The 13,416-nt window shown below is 53.2% G+C and overlaps 2 protein-coding genes across 5 annotated transcripts in view; one reads left to right on the top strand and one right to left on the bottom strand.

The window, feature by feature from the left end:
• The window catches only part of B4GALNT3 (beta-1,4-N-acetyl-galactosaminyltransferase 3), a 99,309-nt gene extending 93,452 nt beyond the window's left edge, over positions 1–5,857 (top strand). For both annotated transcript variants that reach the window (XM_036299999.1, XM_036299998.1), the window contains 5 exons: positions 79–232; positions 459–531; positions 907–1,060; positions 1,753–1,879; positions 3,696–5,857. In XM_036299999.1, the coding sequence (XP_036155892.1) occupies positions 79–232; positions 459–531; positions 907–1,060; positions 1,753–1,879; positions 3,696–3,804 (617 nt within the window). In that variant the 3' untranslated portion in view covers positions 3,805–5,857. The remainder of the gene's footprint in view (positions 1–78; positions 233–458; positions 532–906; positions 1,061–1,752; positions 1,880–3,695) is intronic.
• A 1,079-nt stretch (positions 5,858–6,936) lies between these two features.
• The window catches only part of NINJ2 (ninjurin 2), an 83,685-nt gene continuing 77,205 nt past the window's right edge, over positions 6,937–13,416 (bottom strand). For 2 of the 3 annotated variants that reach the window (XM_036301327.1, XM_036301328.1), the window contains exons 2-4: positions 8,248–8,479; positions 7,544–7,728; positions 6,937–7,043 (exon numbers count right to left, since the gene is read on the bottom strand). In XM_036301327.1, the coding sequence (XP_036157220.1) occupies positions 7,562–7,728; positions 8,248–8,479 (399 nt within the window). In that variant the 3' untranslated portion in view covers positions 6,937–7,043; positions 7,544–7,561. Of the gene's footprint in view, positions 7,044–7,543; positions 7,729–8,247; positions 8,480–9,397; positions 9,683–13,416 lie in introns of those variants that run through there. The other variant, XM_036301329.1, reaches the window with a different exon arrangement.

The following is a 13,416-nucleotide window of genomic DNA, read 5'->3' as shown; positions in this document are numbered from 1 at the left end:
TCCTGCAGGGCCCAGGCGTGGGCATGCCTTCTTTGTGTTACCTCTGCTTCTTTCTCTCTGCCTGCCCCACTTGGGTAGTGAAGAACCAGGCGCGCTGGGTGCAGCAGTTCATCAGAGACATGGAAAAGCTGTTCCAGGCCACCGGCGACTCACACTTCAACATCATCATCACTGACTATAGCAGTGAGGACATGGATGTCGAGATGGCCCTGAAAAGGTCCAAGCTGCGGAGGTGAGGAGGTTTCCTGGCTGGCGTGCAGCCTGAACCCTCTTCCCCAAATCAGCACTGCTGGGTCCGGGGCAGAGCCACAGGTCTCATCCAGCTTTGCTGACCCCAGTCTCTGCCATAATCCCACTCCAGGAGCACATCGTCTCTCCTCTATGCCTGCAGACTTCCTTCAGGGACTGCCACGGCCTAGTCCTAATGCTCAGCCCCTCTCTTCTCTCTTCCCCTGCAGCTACCAGTACATGAAACTAGGCGGAAACTTCGAGCGCTCAGCTGGACTTCAGGCTGGCATAGACCTGGTGAAGGTAAATGGACTGGGAGGGGCTTGGGAGATGAGATTAAGGGTTGGTTAAGAGGTAGAGACATTTGGGATGTGTAAGGAGGTCAGTTCCTCTGGGAGGAAGGAATGAGGACACAGGGTCCTCTCTGTTGTGCTGCCAGGGTGGAGCATTTTTCCAGAGTCCTTGAGTCCATGAAGAGTGGGGGAGGAGTCAGGATTTACTCTCTGATTGTAAGAACTGTGCTCTGATGCCCAGTACCGGGGAAATCTGCCCAATCGTTTGTTTAGTGGAGGTTTGTCTATCATGCAAATGGGAAGAGCCAGAGGATTGCCCTAGAGAGTGGCTTGGCCTTGTAGCCCTGGTTGGAGGGTCTGCTGATCCTCCCACATCTGTCCCCAGGACCCGCACAGCATCATCTTCCTCTGTGATCTCCACATCCACTTCCCAGCTGGCATCATTGATACCATCCGGAAGCACTGTGTGGAGGGCAAGATGGCCTTCGCCCCCATGGTGATGAGACTTCATTGCGGGGCCACTCCCCAGTGGCCTGAGGGTGAGCCCTGCTCTCGTCTAGGGAGGGTAGGAAAGACCTCCTGGCCTTGGTTTTTAACCCCAGAGCTGGAAACAGTCCTGTCTAACACAGCAGCATCACCCTCCCCTCCTGCCCTCCTGCTGCTCTGCTCACCTGGACAGTCCAGAGATGTGCCCCAAGGTCTGTACTGCCAGCCACAGCAGCAGCACCAGCAGCAGCAATGATGATCATGGCCCTACCCTCTTCCCCTTTACTCATTCATCACATGTTTATTAAGCATTTACTACGTGCCGGACTTGGCCGTGTGAGGATACAAAGATGGAAAGACGGGACCCTCCTCTGGAGAGGGAAATGGCCAAGGAAACCGACGCGCGCTACTGTTAGTAGCTACCGTTGTGAGACCCTAATGTAGGACTGTCACCAGACCTCGGTCACTCCCTGGTAGGACTGCTGATTTCACTGGACCCTGCACCCTAGCTCAGGGGGCTTCCCCCAAAAAACAGTCAAGGGACTTGCCCAGATCAGACAGTTTTCAGCCGCATGCACGCCATTGTCCATCTTGCAGAGGAGGCTCTAGGGATGCCACCTGGAGGCCTTCTTTACTCCTTCCTCCTGGCCCCTGGCTCACCTCACCTGGAAGTGTGACAGAAAGGGTGGCCTCGAGGACTCAAAGCTTCCCACTTCCCTTTTCATCCCTTCCTGTCTGTCCGCAGGCTACTGGGAAGTGAATGGATTTGGACTGCTTGGCATCTACAAGTCAGACCTAGACAGGATCGGAGGCATGAACACCAAGGAGTTCCGAGACCGCTGGGGTGGGGAAGACTGGGAGCTGCTTGACAGGTGACTGGGAGAGGGGCATCTGAGGGCTCTGCTCTGGGGAGGGAGTGGGGCAAGACCATCCTAGACCCAGCCACCTAGGCTGCAGGTTCCCCACAAGCAGGCGAAGGCATCGGACTTGGAGGAAGTTCTACCACTTACTGGGCTCCAGTTACTTCTCTTGCAGAGACTCAGTTTCTCGATCTGTAAAGGGGAGGATACTGCCTTTGTCTCTGTCACAGGGCTGGCATGGAAAGTGCTTGATGAGCGGTCATGAGGTTAGCAAAAACTGACCGGTACAAATGTAAACGATAATGATCTGAGCAGCAAGCAAGTCACAGTGGGAGCACATGCTGCATCTCCAGGTCAGCGCTTCCCTCCCACCCCCACCCCCGCAGCTGCCTGGGGAGGAGGATGAAGTTGTTGGATGGATAAGAGAGACAGGCCAAAGAGTCAGGAAAGACTTCTGATCCAGCAAAAGAGGTCGTGTGGACCATTAAAGGTCAACAAGCCATCCATGAGGTCTGTGTCCCTGGAAGCCTGGGGAGAAGGGAGTTTCAGGGAGGAGGAAACAGTCACGGGTATGGAAAACCTCAGAGAAGGACACGGCCGGGAGCTGGCTGGACCGGGACCCCAGGTCACAGGGGTTACAGAACTTGTGGGTGTGAGGAAGTGGAGGCTGCATTAGGATGAGATTCCTCTTTCAGGAAATTTGCTGCCAACAGAAGGGGCGGGAAAGAGGATGATACTTGGAGAGTTGAGCTTAAGGGGAGGGGGGAAAGGAGAGAGGGGGTAAAAATCCAAGGAAGAAAGGGTGTCATTGTAGGAACAGTGTCCAGGGGAGGGGGACAGGGCAAGGTCAGGAGCACTGGGCAGTGGGACTTGACAAGGAAGAGATGCACTGCTTCCTGAGGGCAAAACGCAGCCACCAGTCAGTGGGTGTCTGCCTATACTGGTAGGTGATTCACATCCATTTCTTCATTCAGTCCTCCCCAAACCTCTGTGAGGTAGGTGTAATTATCTCCATTTTTCCAGATGAGAAAACTGAGTCTTAATAATGTGCCCCAAATCTTGCAACTAGTAAGTGTCAGAGGCATAAATGCTGCATGTGTTTATGCCTTTTCCCCAGAGGGAAGAAAGGAAAGGACGATAATAATACTAAGAGAGTTTGAAGTGCAAAGGAGGAAGGTTGAGGGAGCTTCTATGAGATAGCCCCGGTCTCATAAAGCCAGATCCAAGTAGGTCCCAAAGTGGACAGAAGCCTGGACTAGTGGCCACCTCCACCTGTGGTCTTCCTGCGCGGCCGGGAAGATGCAGACCCCGGTTCAGTTCTCAACCCTCCTTCCTCTACTGAAGCCCAAGGGGAAAGAAACTGCTTCAGATTCCAGTAACTTGCGCCCATGCCCAAAGTACAGGTCTCTCTGTGAGAGGGACTCCCCGTTGGCTGTGCATGTAGGAGAAGAACAGGGGAGGGCTAGGATGAGGTCTGCTCCCGCCTCTGTCTCCGTCAAACACAATGATGTGTCCCCTGCTGGCTGAGTGCCAGGCACTGTGCTGAGCATCTCTGTCTGCCATCTCTCCTCTGCCACCACCCTCGAGTGCCTGTATATCACTATCCTCTTTCTAGATTAGTGAACTGAGGCTCTGAGAGATGATGTGACTTATATGGTGTGGAGCTGGGATTCAAACTCACGCTGTCGGGCTCCAAAGCCCACATTCTGCACCACACCCCGCTCCTGCCTGCGGGGAACAAACAGGAAGACAGGGACGGGGCTGTTGTAGATGTGGCGCCTGGTTGCCTCCTGTGCTCTGTGGCTCATCCTGCCCCTCTCTCACTCAGGATCCTCCAAGCAGGCCTGGAAGTGGACCGTCTCTCCCTCAGGAACTTCTTCCATCACTTCCATTCCAAGCGAGGCATGTGGAACCGCCGCCAGATGAAGATGCCGTAATCCCAAGGGGTGGCCCACTGGACCGACCACTTCCTGCCCCTTGACTCGCAGCTGCTCCCCAGCACCCTGTGGACTGCTGGGGGAAGTGAGGTGGGGAGCAGAAGCCATGGCTGGGCCCCCAAGGCCTCAGCATAACACCCCCACTCCACTGGGAGCTGTCCCCTTGCAGACAGCTATCGAGGCCCCTCTCTCCATCCTCTGGGCCTGCAGACGGAAGACAGAAGACTTTGTGAAGGGCAGCTTGAGGGGCTGCTCGCTCACAGTCACAGAGGCTGTGCAGTTAGGTCAGGGAGGGGAAGACCTGCTTGAGTGACACCATCCTACATCTTTGAGGTGCGTGCCAGGATCCACCCTGCGTTCCTCACAGGAACAGCGACCAGGAACTGGAAGCTCTTCTATTAGACATATTTTATTGGGGTTTCATTTTTTTTTTTTAATCAGAAAAGCAAACCTTAACTGTCCAAGACCCAGCATTGACTACAAGAGGGGGATGGAGTGGTGCCTTTAGAGAGTGTCCCCACTTGCATACCTCAGACCCACTCCCGTGTAGAGCTGTGTCCCTCGGTCTGTGATCGGCAGCTGATTTATAACCAGAGGAGCTGGCCCACGAGGAGCACTTCCTCTGCTCTACCCCCGGCCGTGCCTTGCAGAGACATGCACATCTCTCCCAGGTGGTCACCGAACTGCTGGCCACCAATTAGGGCATTAACCTTACCCTCCAGGCAGCGCTCACTTCAGGCCCATCAGAAGCACAGAACTGGCATCCTCTTCCTGGTGCCACAGGGGTTGGGAGACGAAGTGGTGGGTAGTGGGCTCACCCTGGTGTTGGGCATGTAGGCTAAGCAGGACAGGCAAGATGGAGGAGGCAGAGGGGAAAGAGGATGTGGGTGTACTAAGTAAACCATGACGTAGATGAGAGGAGGGGCCGGAGTCAGCAGGAAGGGATGAAAAGGGAAGTGGGAAGCTTTGAGTCCTCGCAGCCCAGCTCCCCGGACTTGCTGTCCTGCAGGGAGAGCCCCAGCCATGGCCTTGAGTGGAAGAAGACGAAGGGGTGTGGGTGGAAGGGAACCATATAATGGACCAGGGTAGGAGGCAGCAGGGTGGCAGGTTTGGGGAGGTGAGGACGTGGTTCTGAGTTCTCTTCCCCAAGTGGAAGGGAGTAGGACTAGGAGGAACTGAAAAGTGAAGCAAGTTCAGGGAAAACAGCCCTCGGCCTTTATAGTCGAGGCCACCCTTTCTGTTACCTGATGATCACACACTTATCTTGCACTAATGATCCCCAGGTGCCTTTGTGGTGGGGATTTCTCTGCTGCTGCTGCCTCTGCCACTGCTGCTGAATTCACCGCTAGTGCAGTGGACACTGGACCCTGAGCTCTGCGGCTGTCTGGGAGGCCAGCACAGGGCTCCCTGCTGTGAGCAAGGGCTGATGACGGTGTGGCAGGCCCAGGCAGCAGGCCCAAGCCCCCTGCTGGGACAGTCAGTCCCAGACACAGCATTTGGAGGGTCTACTTAGTGGACCCTGTATTCACCAAGAGCATAAACTTTGCATAGGGGAGATTGGAGCCTGTTGAGAACCCTCAGGCTTGAATCCTTGCCTCCATCTTAAGAAATCAGGAAGCACAGGGCTTTTCAGTGACTCAGTGGCTTTTGGATGCCCATACCTGCCCTTGGGCTATGGCTCTTTAGGGTCCCTGCTCCCACTCACTGCCCTTGGGCAAGGTCTGTAGGGAGTAGGCAGAGCTACTGATGGCCAGCTGTGGTGCTAGGTTTCTTTCTGGGGCCACTCTCATCGTTGGGCATTCACTGGGAGGCCTGAGCCAGTCCAAACAGCCCTCCTGCTTCTCTTCTGGTAACAGGGCCAGCCCAGCCTCCCCTGCCCTGCCCACCACCCCCTGTGCTCCTGGCCAGTGCCTTGTGTTTGTTACCTCCACACCATCTGCCTTAAGGGGGAGGACCTGGCAAGGGCTCCTACTCTGTAGGGAAATGTCTAGGGTGGGGGAGGGACTGGGATGGTGGGGGGAAAGCATTAAATACTGCATCTTCTTAGAAAACAGAATGGCTCTTGCATTTTCCTGTTGCCTATCCTGGTGGGAGAGGGTTGGGCTGAGGGCCCCATGGTTCATGTCTCTGTCCTTTGGCCATCCGGCCTCTGAAGGATGTGCCAAGGACCCTTCCACGCCACCCTCCACCCATTACCATTAGTTTGATGCCTGCTGTGTGGCAGACAGCCTGCCTGTGCTGTGGTTTTTCTCCTGGAGGAAACAACATTGGTGCCGTGTGAGGAGCTCACAGTCTGATAGACCAGGCATTTCTGTTTGGCAGGGTAATGGAGCTTGGTGGTTTCAGAGGAGCGAGGCTGGTGGACACCCCAGGTGAATAAGGCTAGAAAGAGGGCCAGAATGGTTTTGGGGAATAGTGGAGAGGAGCTGAGGTGTGGCTTATTCTAAAATAGCAGACAATTTAAAAATATTTTCTGCTTGATCTGGGATGCCCTGTTGATGCTTTGCAGGTGCAGACTGACCTCCCTAGTTACATTTGGCGTAGGCATAAATCAAAGTTCATATTTCTCAAACACATGCCTAAGACAAGGTGCTAACATGAAAGCTAGAACAGGTTTAAAGGAGTTTTCCAAAGGAGTGTGCGTACATGCGTCAATCTACAACTGACTAATTGGCCATTGGTGTAGCTGATGGTCATTGGCCCAAGGCATGTGGGGCCTGGAAAGTTGACTCCGAGCACAATCCAGAGGAGAGGGAGTGATTTAAAAGCCTTTTCTCATTCCAGGCTTGGAGTTTGATCCTTTGAGCCCTTTCCAGGACACAGGTGGAGATGGCAGCTCAGATGCAGCTAAAAGCATAAAGGTTGACTTCAGTGGATTTGCAGAAACTTTTATAGATAGAAATCATTCCATTTTACCTGGGAAAATAGGCCCGGGAATGGATGGGACAAAGGGGAGGAATGGAGTAAGTCAGAACCAGAGTCCTTAAGCTTGTGGACTCGGCCTTGGGTCGACATGCCTCAGGTGCCACCAGAAGCAAAGGTTGGCACTATCCCATGCTGAGCTCAGGCCTGTGGACCAAGATGAAATTCACTTGGACCAGTAAACTATCCCATCTTCACTCGGGTGCTGTGGTAGGAAGCAGGCATCTACATGGCTCTTTCAGGAGCTCCCAGGGGAAGTGCTCATCAGCCTGGCAGATCAGGGAAGAAAGAGGCGGAAGCAGCTCCAGATCCAGTACCTGTGGGGAAGCCGAGAACAGGCGGTGAGGCAGAGTGCCCGCGATTCCCCTGCAGCCTTCAAAGATGCAGATGCTGACTCAGTAGAGCGGGAGTGGGCCTGAGATTCTACATTTCCAGCAAGCTTCCGGTGCTTTTGTTGCTGTTGGTTCATGGACCACAGTTTGAGTAGCCGGGACTGCTGGACAGTGCCAAGGGGGAAATCCCACATCTCCATCTTGCCTCTTGCCGGAGGGGTTGAGCCAACCACTATCCACATTGCCTCCCACCCATCTCAGGCGATGGAAAAACCCGAGCCTAAACTAGAGGAGAAGAATCGTTACCAGCACTGGGGGCCTTTCTGAGTCCCCATCCAAGCTCTTCTCCAGGATTCCCTCCTTGTCCCAGATCTACTTTCTCCTTTTGCGTGGCAAGGATTTCTCTCTTACCCTAAACCCCCAGAGGTGAGAAAAGGGCTGCCTAGGGGAGCCATTGGGCCTGAGGACCTCTCCGCTTCCCTCACCTAGGTTCCAAGCTGAATTCAGAGAGGATTCCTTGAGGTCCTGGCAGCCAGGAACCCTGTCTTATGTGCCCCGAAAGCTGTAATGAAGACATTGATGACAACAGTGATGAAGACCAAGATGGTGGCAGCATTGTTGAGCTGGTTTAATTGCCACTGCCTTTCCACCTCATTCAGGTTCAGCCGTGCTGTGGAGAAGTGGAGAGTGAGACGTAAAAGTCAGGGTGGGGCTACAGTCTGAAGCTTCCCTCACAAAACCCACTAGAGTTCAGAGAAAGTCTGGCAGCTCAGAGATCCATGTGGCAGAAGTCAAGGGAGGTGGTGTCATTGCATTGGACACCTCTTCCCTCACCAGTGTGGGGGCATCCATGTGGTGCTTCATAGAATCAGGGTTTGGGAACTTACCACCGGATCTTCTGAGTGGGGTGCATGCTCACACAGGTGATATGGGACTCTGCTACAAGTTAGTGAGGGCGTCACTCAGCAGTGTTGTTGAGTGGCCTCTGTATGGAGCACCAAGAGGTAGGGCAGGGTGCCTCTCATCACTCTGTAGGTGTCACTTGGGCATTTGTAGGTGCAGAGGGCTTACACCAGGTTCGTGTATGGCTGAGAAGTAGGCATGTACAAAGCAGAGTGGTACAGGGAAGACACTTGGGGCTCATCTTCCCACTAAGGGGCTCTGGGGCCAACTCCAGGCCTGGGCTCACCAATGACCACGAGGAGGATTCCGATGACGACCTGCAGGAGCAGAGAGATGCTGATGAGAGTGATGAGGGTAGCATAGTATTGAGAGGACGGCCCCTGCTCCAGCACCGTTTTCAGCCGCATGGCATTGGACATGAAGAGAGCCACATCCAGCATGCTCTCGGCCACGCTCTTCTTGGTGGCATAATGGTTCAGGTTGATGGGCTGGCTCCTCCCGGGGTTGGGGTTCTCAGGCTGTAAGGGAGAAAGCACAGGTTTACCAGGGAGGCTCTAGAAGGGAAAGGAGAGAGAGTTACTAAAACTCACTCCTAACCAGGTGAGGGCAGGTAACACCCTGCTGAGTTTTATGGCCTGAAAGAAATCATGTTATGTTGTAATTTATATTTCACAGTGGGTAGAGTCGCCCTTCCGTCACACCTTCACACATTCATCTGAAGGATGCCAGGAGGAGTCTCAGCTGCTCCTAAAATGTGCCTTACTCATTTTATGCTGTTTTACCTGGGCCGGGCCAGGCCCAGGGCCACTCTGTTTTCCTCTGAGAGCAACGCCTCTCAGAAGACAATAGCAGGAGGCTTGGGCTCAATAGGAAAGGCACCCCTTCTCCCAGGGTGCTGTGGCCCCAAGGCGGGTGCACAGCTGAGCAAAAGGATCCTGAGCTGAGTTCTGATCCCACTCAGCCCTCGGCACTGGGCCACAGCTGTGCTCAGGCACTCTCGCTGGCTGTCAAACACAGGCCCAAATCAAAACACACCTGTATGTGTGTGTGCACTTATGCTAAAATCCCTTTGTTTTTTACATTTGATTTGATTTTGAAATATAAAATAAAGCTCTTATCCTCAAGAAGTCACGAACGCCAAAAGATGGAGTTACAATGCAGGCACATGGGCTGGACGCTTGGGGCGAGCCAGGAAATCCAGGCTGGGTGCTGCAGGCACGCTGCCGTCACTCGGGAGAACTTGGGGCCATGCTAGGGAGACTTATTTAGGAGTGATGCTTGGGATGATTGGCCAGTAGGGCCCAGAAGCAGGAGACCTGTTGAAAGGTATGGTATTGACTTAGGGTCAGGGTGACAAGGAAGCGAACCTGAGTGGTGGTGAGAAGGAGAGCAAGGAAGGACTTTGAGAGATGTTACAGCCTGGGGCAGGGAGCTACCTCAGCAGATGACCACAGCAGGATAGCTGTTGAGTGGGTGGGTGGATGGATGGGTAGATGGAGGGGGTATCCAAGGGTTCTGGATGCTCCTGGATGCTGGGCTTGTTCGGTGCCAAGGCCAATAGCCCACAATAACACCACGGCTAAAACCTGTGGTTCTAGCCCATTTGGCAATGGGTCATTCTGGGTTCAAAGGACATATTAAGTGAGAGTCTGTGGAGCAGCCCAGCCCTCTCCACAATTCAAAGTGCTTCTGCCCGAGAGCCGCTTCCCGGCTTGGCTGTGCCCACCCCCACCCCCACCCCCAATCCCACCATCAGTTTGCCCAGTAGCTACAAGCTTTGCACTTGTTCCTTCTTCCAAATCCAGCTCTCGGTTCAAGATCTGATAAACTGTGAAATTACTGTGAAAGCTTCAAGGGAGAAAACCCCTTCTCTGAAATGTTGTATATGAAAGTAGACAAAACCTTACATTCAAATAGTGTGTGAGGGGGTGGGGACTTGGGGACACAGGTGTCCCCAGGCCTCAACAAAAAATATTGCCATTTGTAAGTTTTATGAGAACTTCTAGGCTTTTGTTATTAAGTTGATCTTAGAGCCTCATCCTTTCCGCCCTAACTTAGGGCCTGCTTTTATTTTTATTTGTGCCAGTTCAGGATTGCTCCACAACTGAGGATGCGTCTCAGCTATGGTGGTGGGAGGCTCTGCAGTGTGCGCCCGTCCTAGCTCCCGAAGGCACCAGTTCTCCACAGTGTCCACATGGTGTCGCGCTGCCTCCAAAGAAGTGACTTGGGCACCCAGGCTGCCCTGGTGGCGGCGGGTGGTGTTTCTCCTCCCGAGGACTCCACTGACAGCCAGGCTCTGTGGAACCTAGATTTCCTGGAGGCCCAAGACAGGGAGCCTGGTTCACAAGTCTGGATAGGCCAACCTGAAGCCCATCAAACGGGTGTCCAATGACAATCCAAGGATAAACCAGTCCTGAGATGGGGCCAGGACTGGGTGGGGAACCAGCACTACCTGCCTTGGGACTGTGAGACCCTGGAAAAAGTTGCTTTGAAAGGGAGGGAAACAGTTTTCTTCATCCTTCTTGGTCAGTTCAGGTGCAGTCCTGCCCTGAGGCAGGGGGCTTACTGAAATGACCTGAGGATCCTCTTTTATAGCCTGAGAATTCGACTGGATGAACCCCAAATCCCACAAGGTGCCACCCTTTTTACCCACTGCCCAGAAATTAGGAGCAACCCATCAAGGATTCAGGGTGGCAGGCCGGGTGATGGGCAGGGTGGCCCCCTCTCCTGCTTCTAGGAGCTGGCCCTTTAAGGCTTAGGCCCAGGCAGCCTGAACAAAGGCCCGGGAATGTGGGCTGGGCCAGCTAGTGGAGCCACCCAGCCTGAGTCATTGGTATTTCACGGGAGTAGGAATCGCTGCCTCGCCTGCTCCCTCCCCTGGCCCCTGCCCTCTCCCAGGGCAGATGGGCAGCTCTGGAGCAGCTTGCATTGCGGATCTGACAGAGCTTGCTGGGGCCTCCCCTCCCCTCAAACCCACTTGCTCTGCCCTAGTTCCCAGCCCCTTTCCTCTGGTTCCTCAGAGCAGGGGCTGGAGGGACAAGGACTTCTTTCTGGCTTCTGGGCCCAGATCTGCCTCTGGGCTTGGCACTTTGGGCCTCAGTTTCCACATCTATAAAACAGGAGGAAAAATCCCATCTCTGGAGGGGTGGAAGCTATAGAAAAACTGATGAGACTTTGATCTTTCTCAAAAGGAAAGACAGAACTGCAAGCTCTTCTTTTTTTCCAGTCTGAGATCTAGCTCTCAGTGCGTCTTATTCCATTCCACCGTACCCAACCCCCGTCCTGGAGGACAGCAGGTAGCCACACCAGAGATTCCAGTGTTCCTATTCCAGAAAGCAACCTATTCAAATCCTGCCAACCAATGAATGACACCTGAACACTGGGGGGGGGGGGGGGGGCGGATTTTGGTTGATAGGAGCTTGGAGCAGGGGCAGGTGTGGGGGAGGTGGGAGTAGATCTAGAGCTCCTTTCTGGAGCACATGGAGGTTCTGGGCAACAAGAGGCCTTGGGTTTGGTGAGGCGGGTAGGATGATGCAAGGGAGTTGGGGACACGACAGACACCCTCCACCCGGTTCCCAGTCTTTCTTTCTTCCCGGCACCACCATTTCCCTCCCTCTGGTTCCAGCTCAGACAGCCCGGGTAACAGCTCTCCTGCCAAGTCCCCGCTCCCCAGGTTGGTGTGGATTCCAGCTCTTGAAGTCATGGATTGCTCCATTGCTCATTCTTTATCTCTTAATCCTTGATGGCCTATATTATTTTTGTTTCTTTACAAAACTTGTTGCCTAGGAAAGGAATGCCTCTTTTAACAGAAAAGTAAACAAATTTTTCATTGTTTATTGACATTATGGGGACCACAAGCTCTGAGATAGCATTCTGCATTTCTTGGAAACAAGATTTCAAAGGGGTAACTGTCCTACCAGAAGGCCGTGGGAACCACTGCTCAGAGTGTTTAGGACCTGGAGCCTGTGGCCGCAGTGAGTGGGTGCCCTGTGGGAAAGGAGCCGTCAGGAGGTGGGGGTTTGTGGCAGCCAGGAAAGTATCACGGAAGGCACCCTGGGCCCAGGTTCAAGTCCTGGTTCTGCTACAGAGTAGATGCATGAGCAAGCCTGGTCCCATCACTTGGGCCCCTTTTCTTTTCATTTGAGACAAAGGAGGGGGTAGGGCGGGGGAAGTCGGGGGAAGTCGGGGGAAGTCGTTTCTTGGGTCATTCTAACAAAGAGTGATGTAGGGGTGGGGAAGCCCCTCCTCCGAGTGGAGAATTATCAGGGCCTGAGAGTATTTCCCTGAGAGAGGCAAAGGTCAGACAGCTGTAGAGCCAGGCCCAGGGGCAGGTCCAGTGAGTCATTTTGCCCCAGGGCATTGGTGACCCTCTAATGTGTCATTCTTGTCAGCCCCAAGAAAAGCCATATGGCAGTCTCCCTGTGTATCAATTCAAACTCAAGGCTATGAACACAATAAGCTCAGGGGTGGTGGCCTCTTGACCCTTCTGTTGGTCTCAAAATGACTGACAATCCAGAGAAGCCAGGTCTCACCTGAAAAAAGAGCAGTCGCTGAGCCAGAGCTCTGGCTGACTGGTTTTCCATAAAGGGCGGACAGGCCCAGCCCAGGAAGAGTATTGGCCGGGTAGCCTATTCTGCCAATTTGTTTTTAATTAGGTGCCCGAGGTCCCTAATCCTCTGTCAGAATTAAGTTTGAAAGGGTACCTGGGTCTGTCATACTGTGCGCACACACAGTAGGCTCATAGTACACTGGGAATGATAGTAGTTAACACTTACGGAGTACATACCTTGTGCCTGGTATAAGGTTAAACAGGGGACATGAGCCATTGAATCTAGTCCTCATCAGCCCTGTGAAGTTGGTGTGGGGACATGTTAATAATAGTTGAAAAAGCAGAGGCTCAGAGAGTCTACATAACTTGCCCAAGTTCACACAGCACAGTTTTTACCCCAATTCTCTGTGTGCCAGAGACTATAATTTTAACCCCTACTCTGCTACCACCCAGAAGTTGAAGACATACTCCCTGGCTCCAAGGAGTTTAGGATCTAAAGATAAAAATATATAGATGAACCTTAGGCGGTGGGTCAGTGGTTAGAGCATAGGCCAGCAAACCAAAGGGTCTGGGATTTGATTCCAGGTCAGGGGCACGTGCCTGAGTTGCGGGTTCATTCCCCTGTCCAGTCAGGGAGGCAACCAACCGATGTATCTCCCTCACATTGATGTTTCTCTCTCTGCCGCTCTCCGGCCGTCCCTCCCTTCCACTCTATCTAAAAAAGCAATGGAGGAATGTCCTTGGGTGAGGATTAACAAAAAATAAAATGAAATAAAAATCTAAAGATGAAAGAAGACAATTAAATAGTCCCATATGGATACATATGTATACACTTGCTAAGAGGAGGTAAAACAACTCTACCTGAGTGGGGCTTGCATTAGGTTTTCCTGAATTTGCAGTGGGCTT

The sequence above is a fragment of the Myotis myotis genome, unplaced genomic scaffold (assembly GCF_014108235.1).
Source record: "Myotis myotis isolate mMyoMyo1 unplaced genomic scaffold, mMyoMyo1.p scaffold_m19_p_3, whole genome shotgun sequence".
Lineage (NCBI taxonomy): Eukaryota > Metazoa > Chordata > Mammalia > Chiroptera > Vespertilionidae > Myotis > Myotis myotis.
This window is presented reverse-complemented; position numbering and strand designations above follow the sequence as displayed.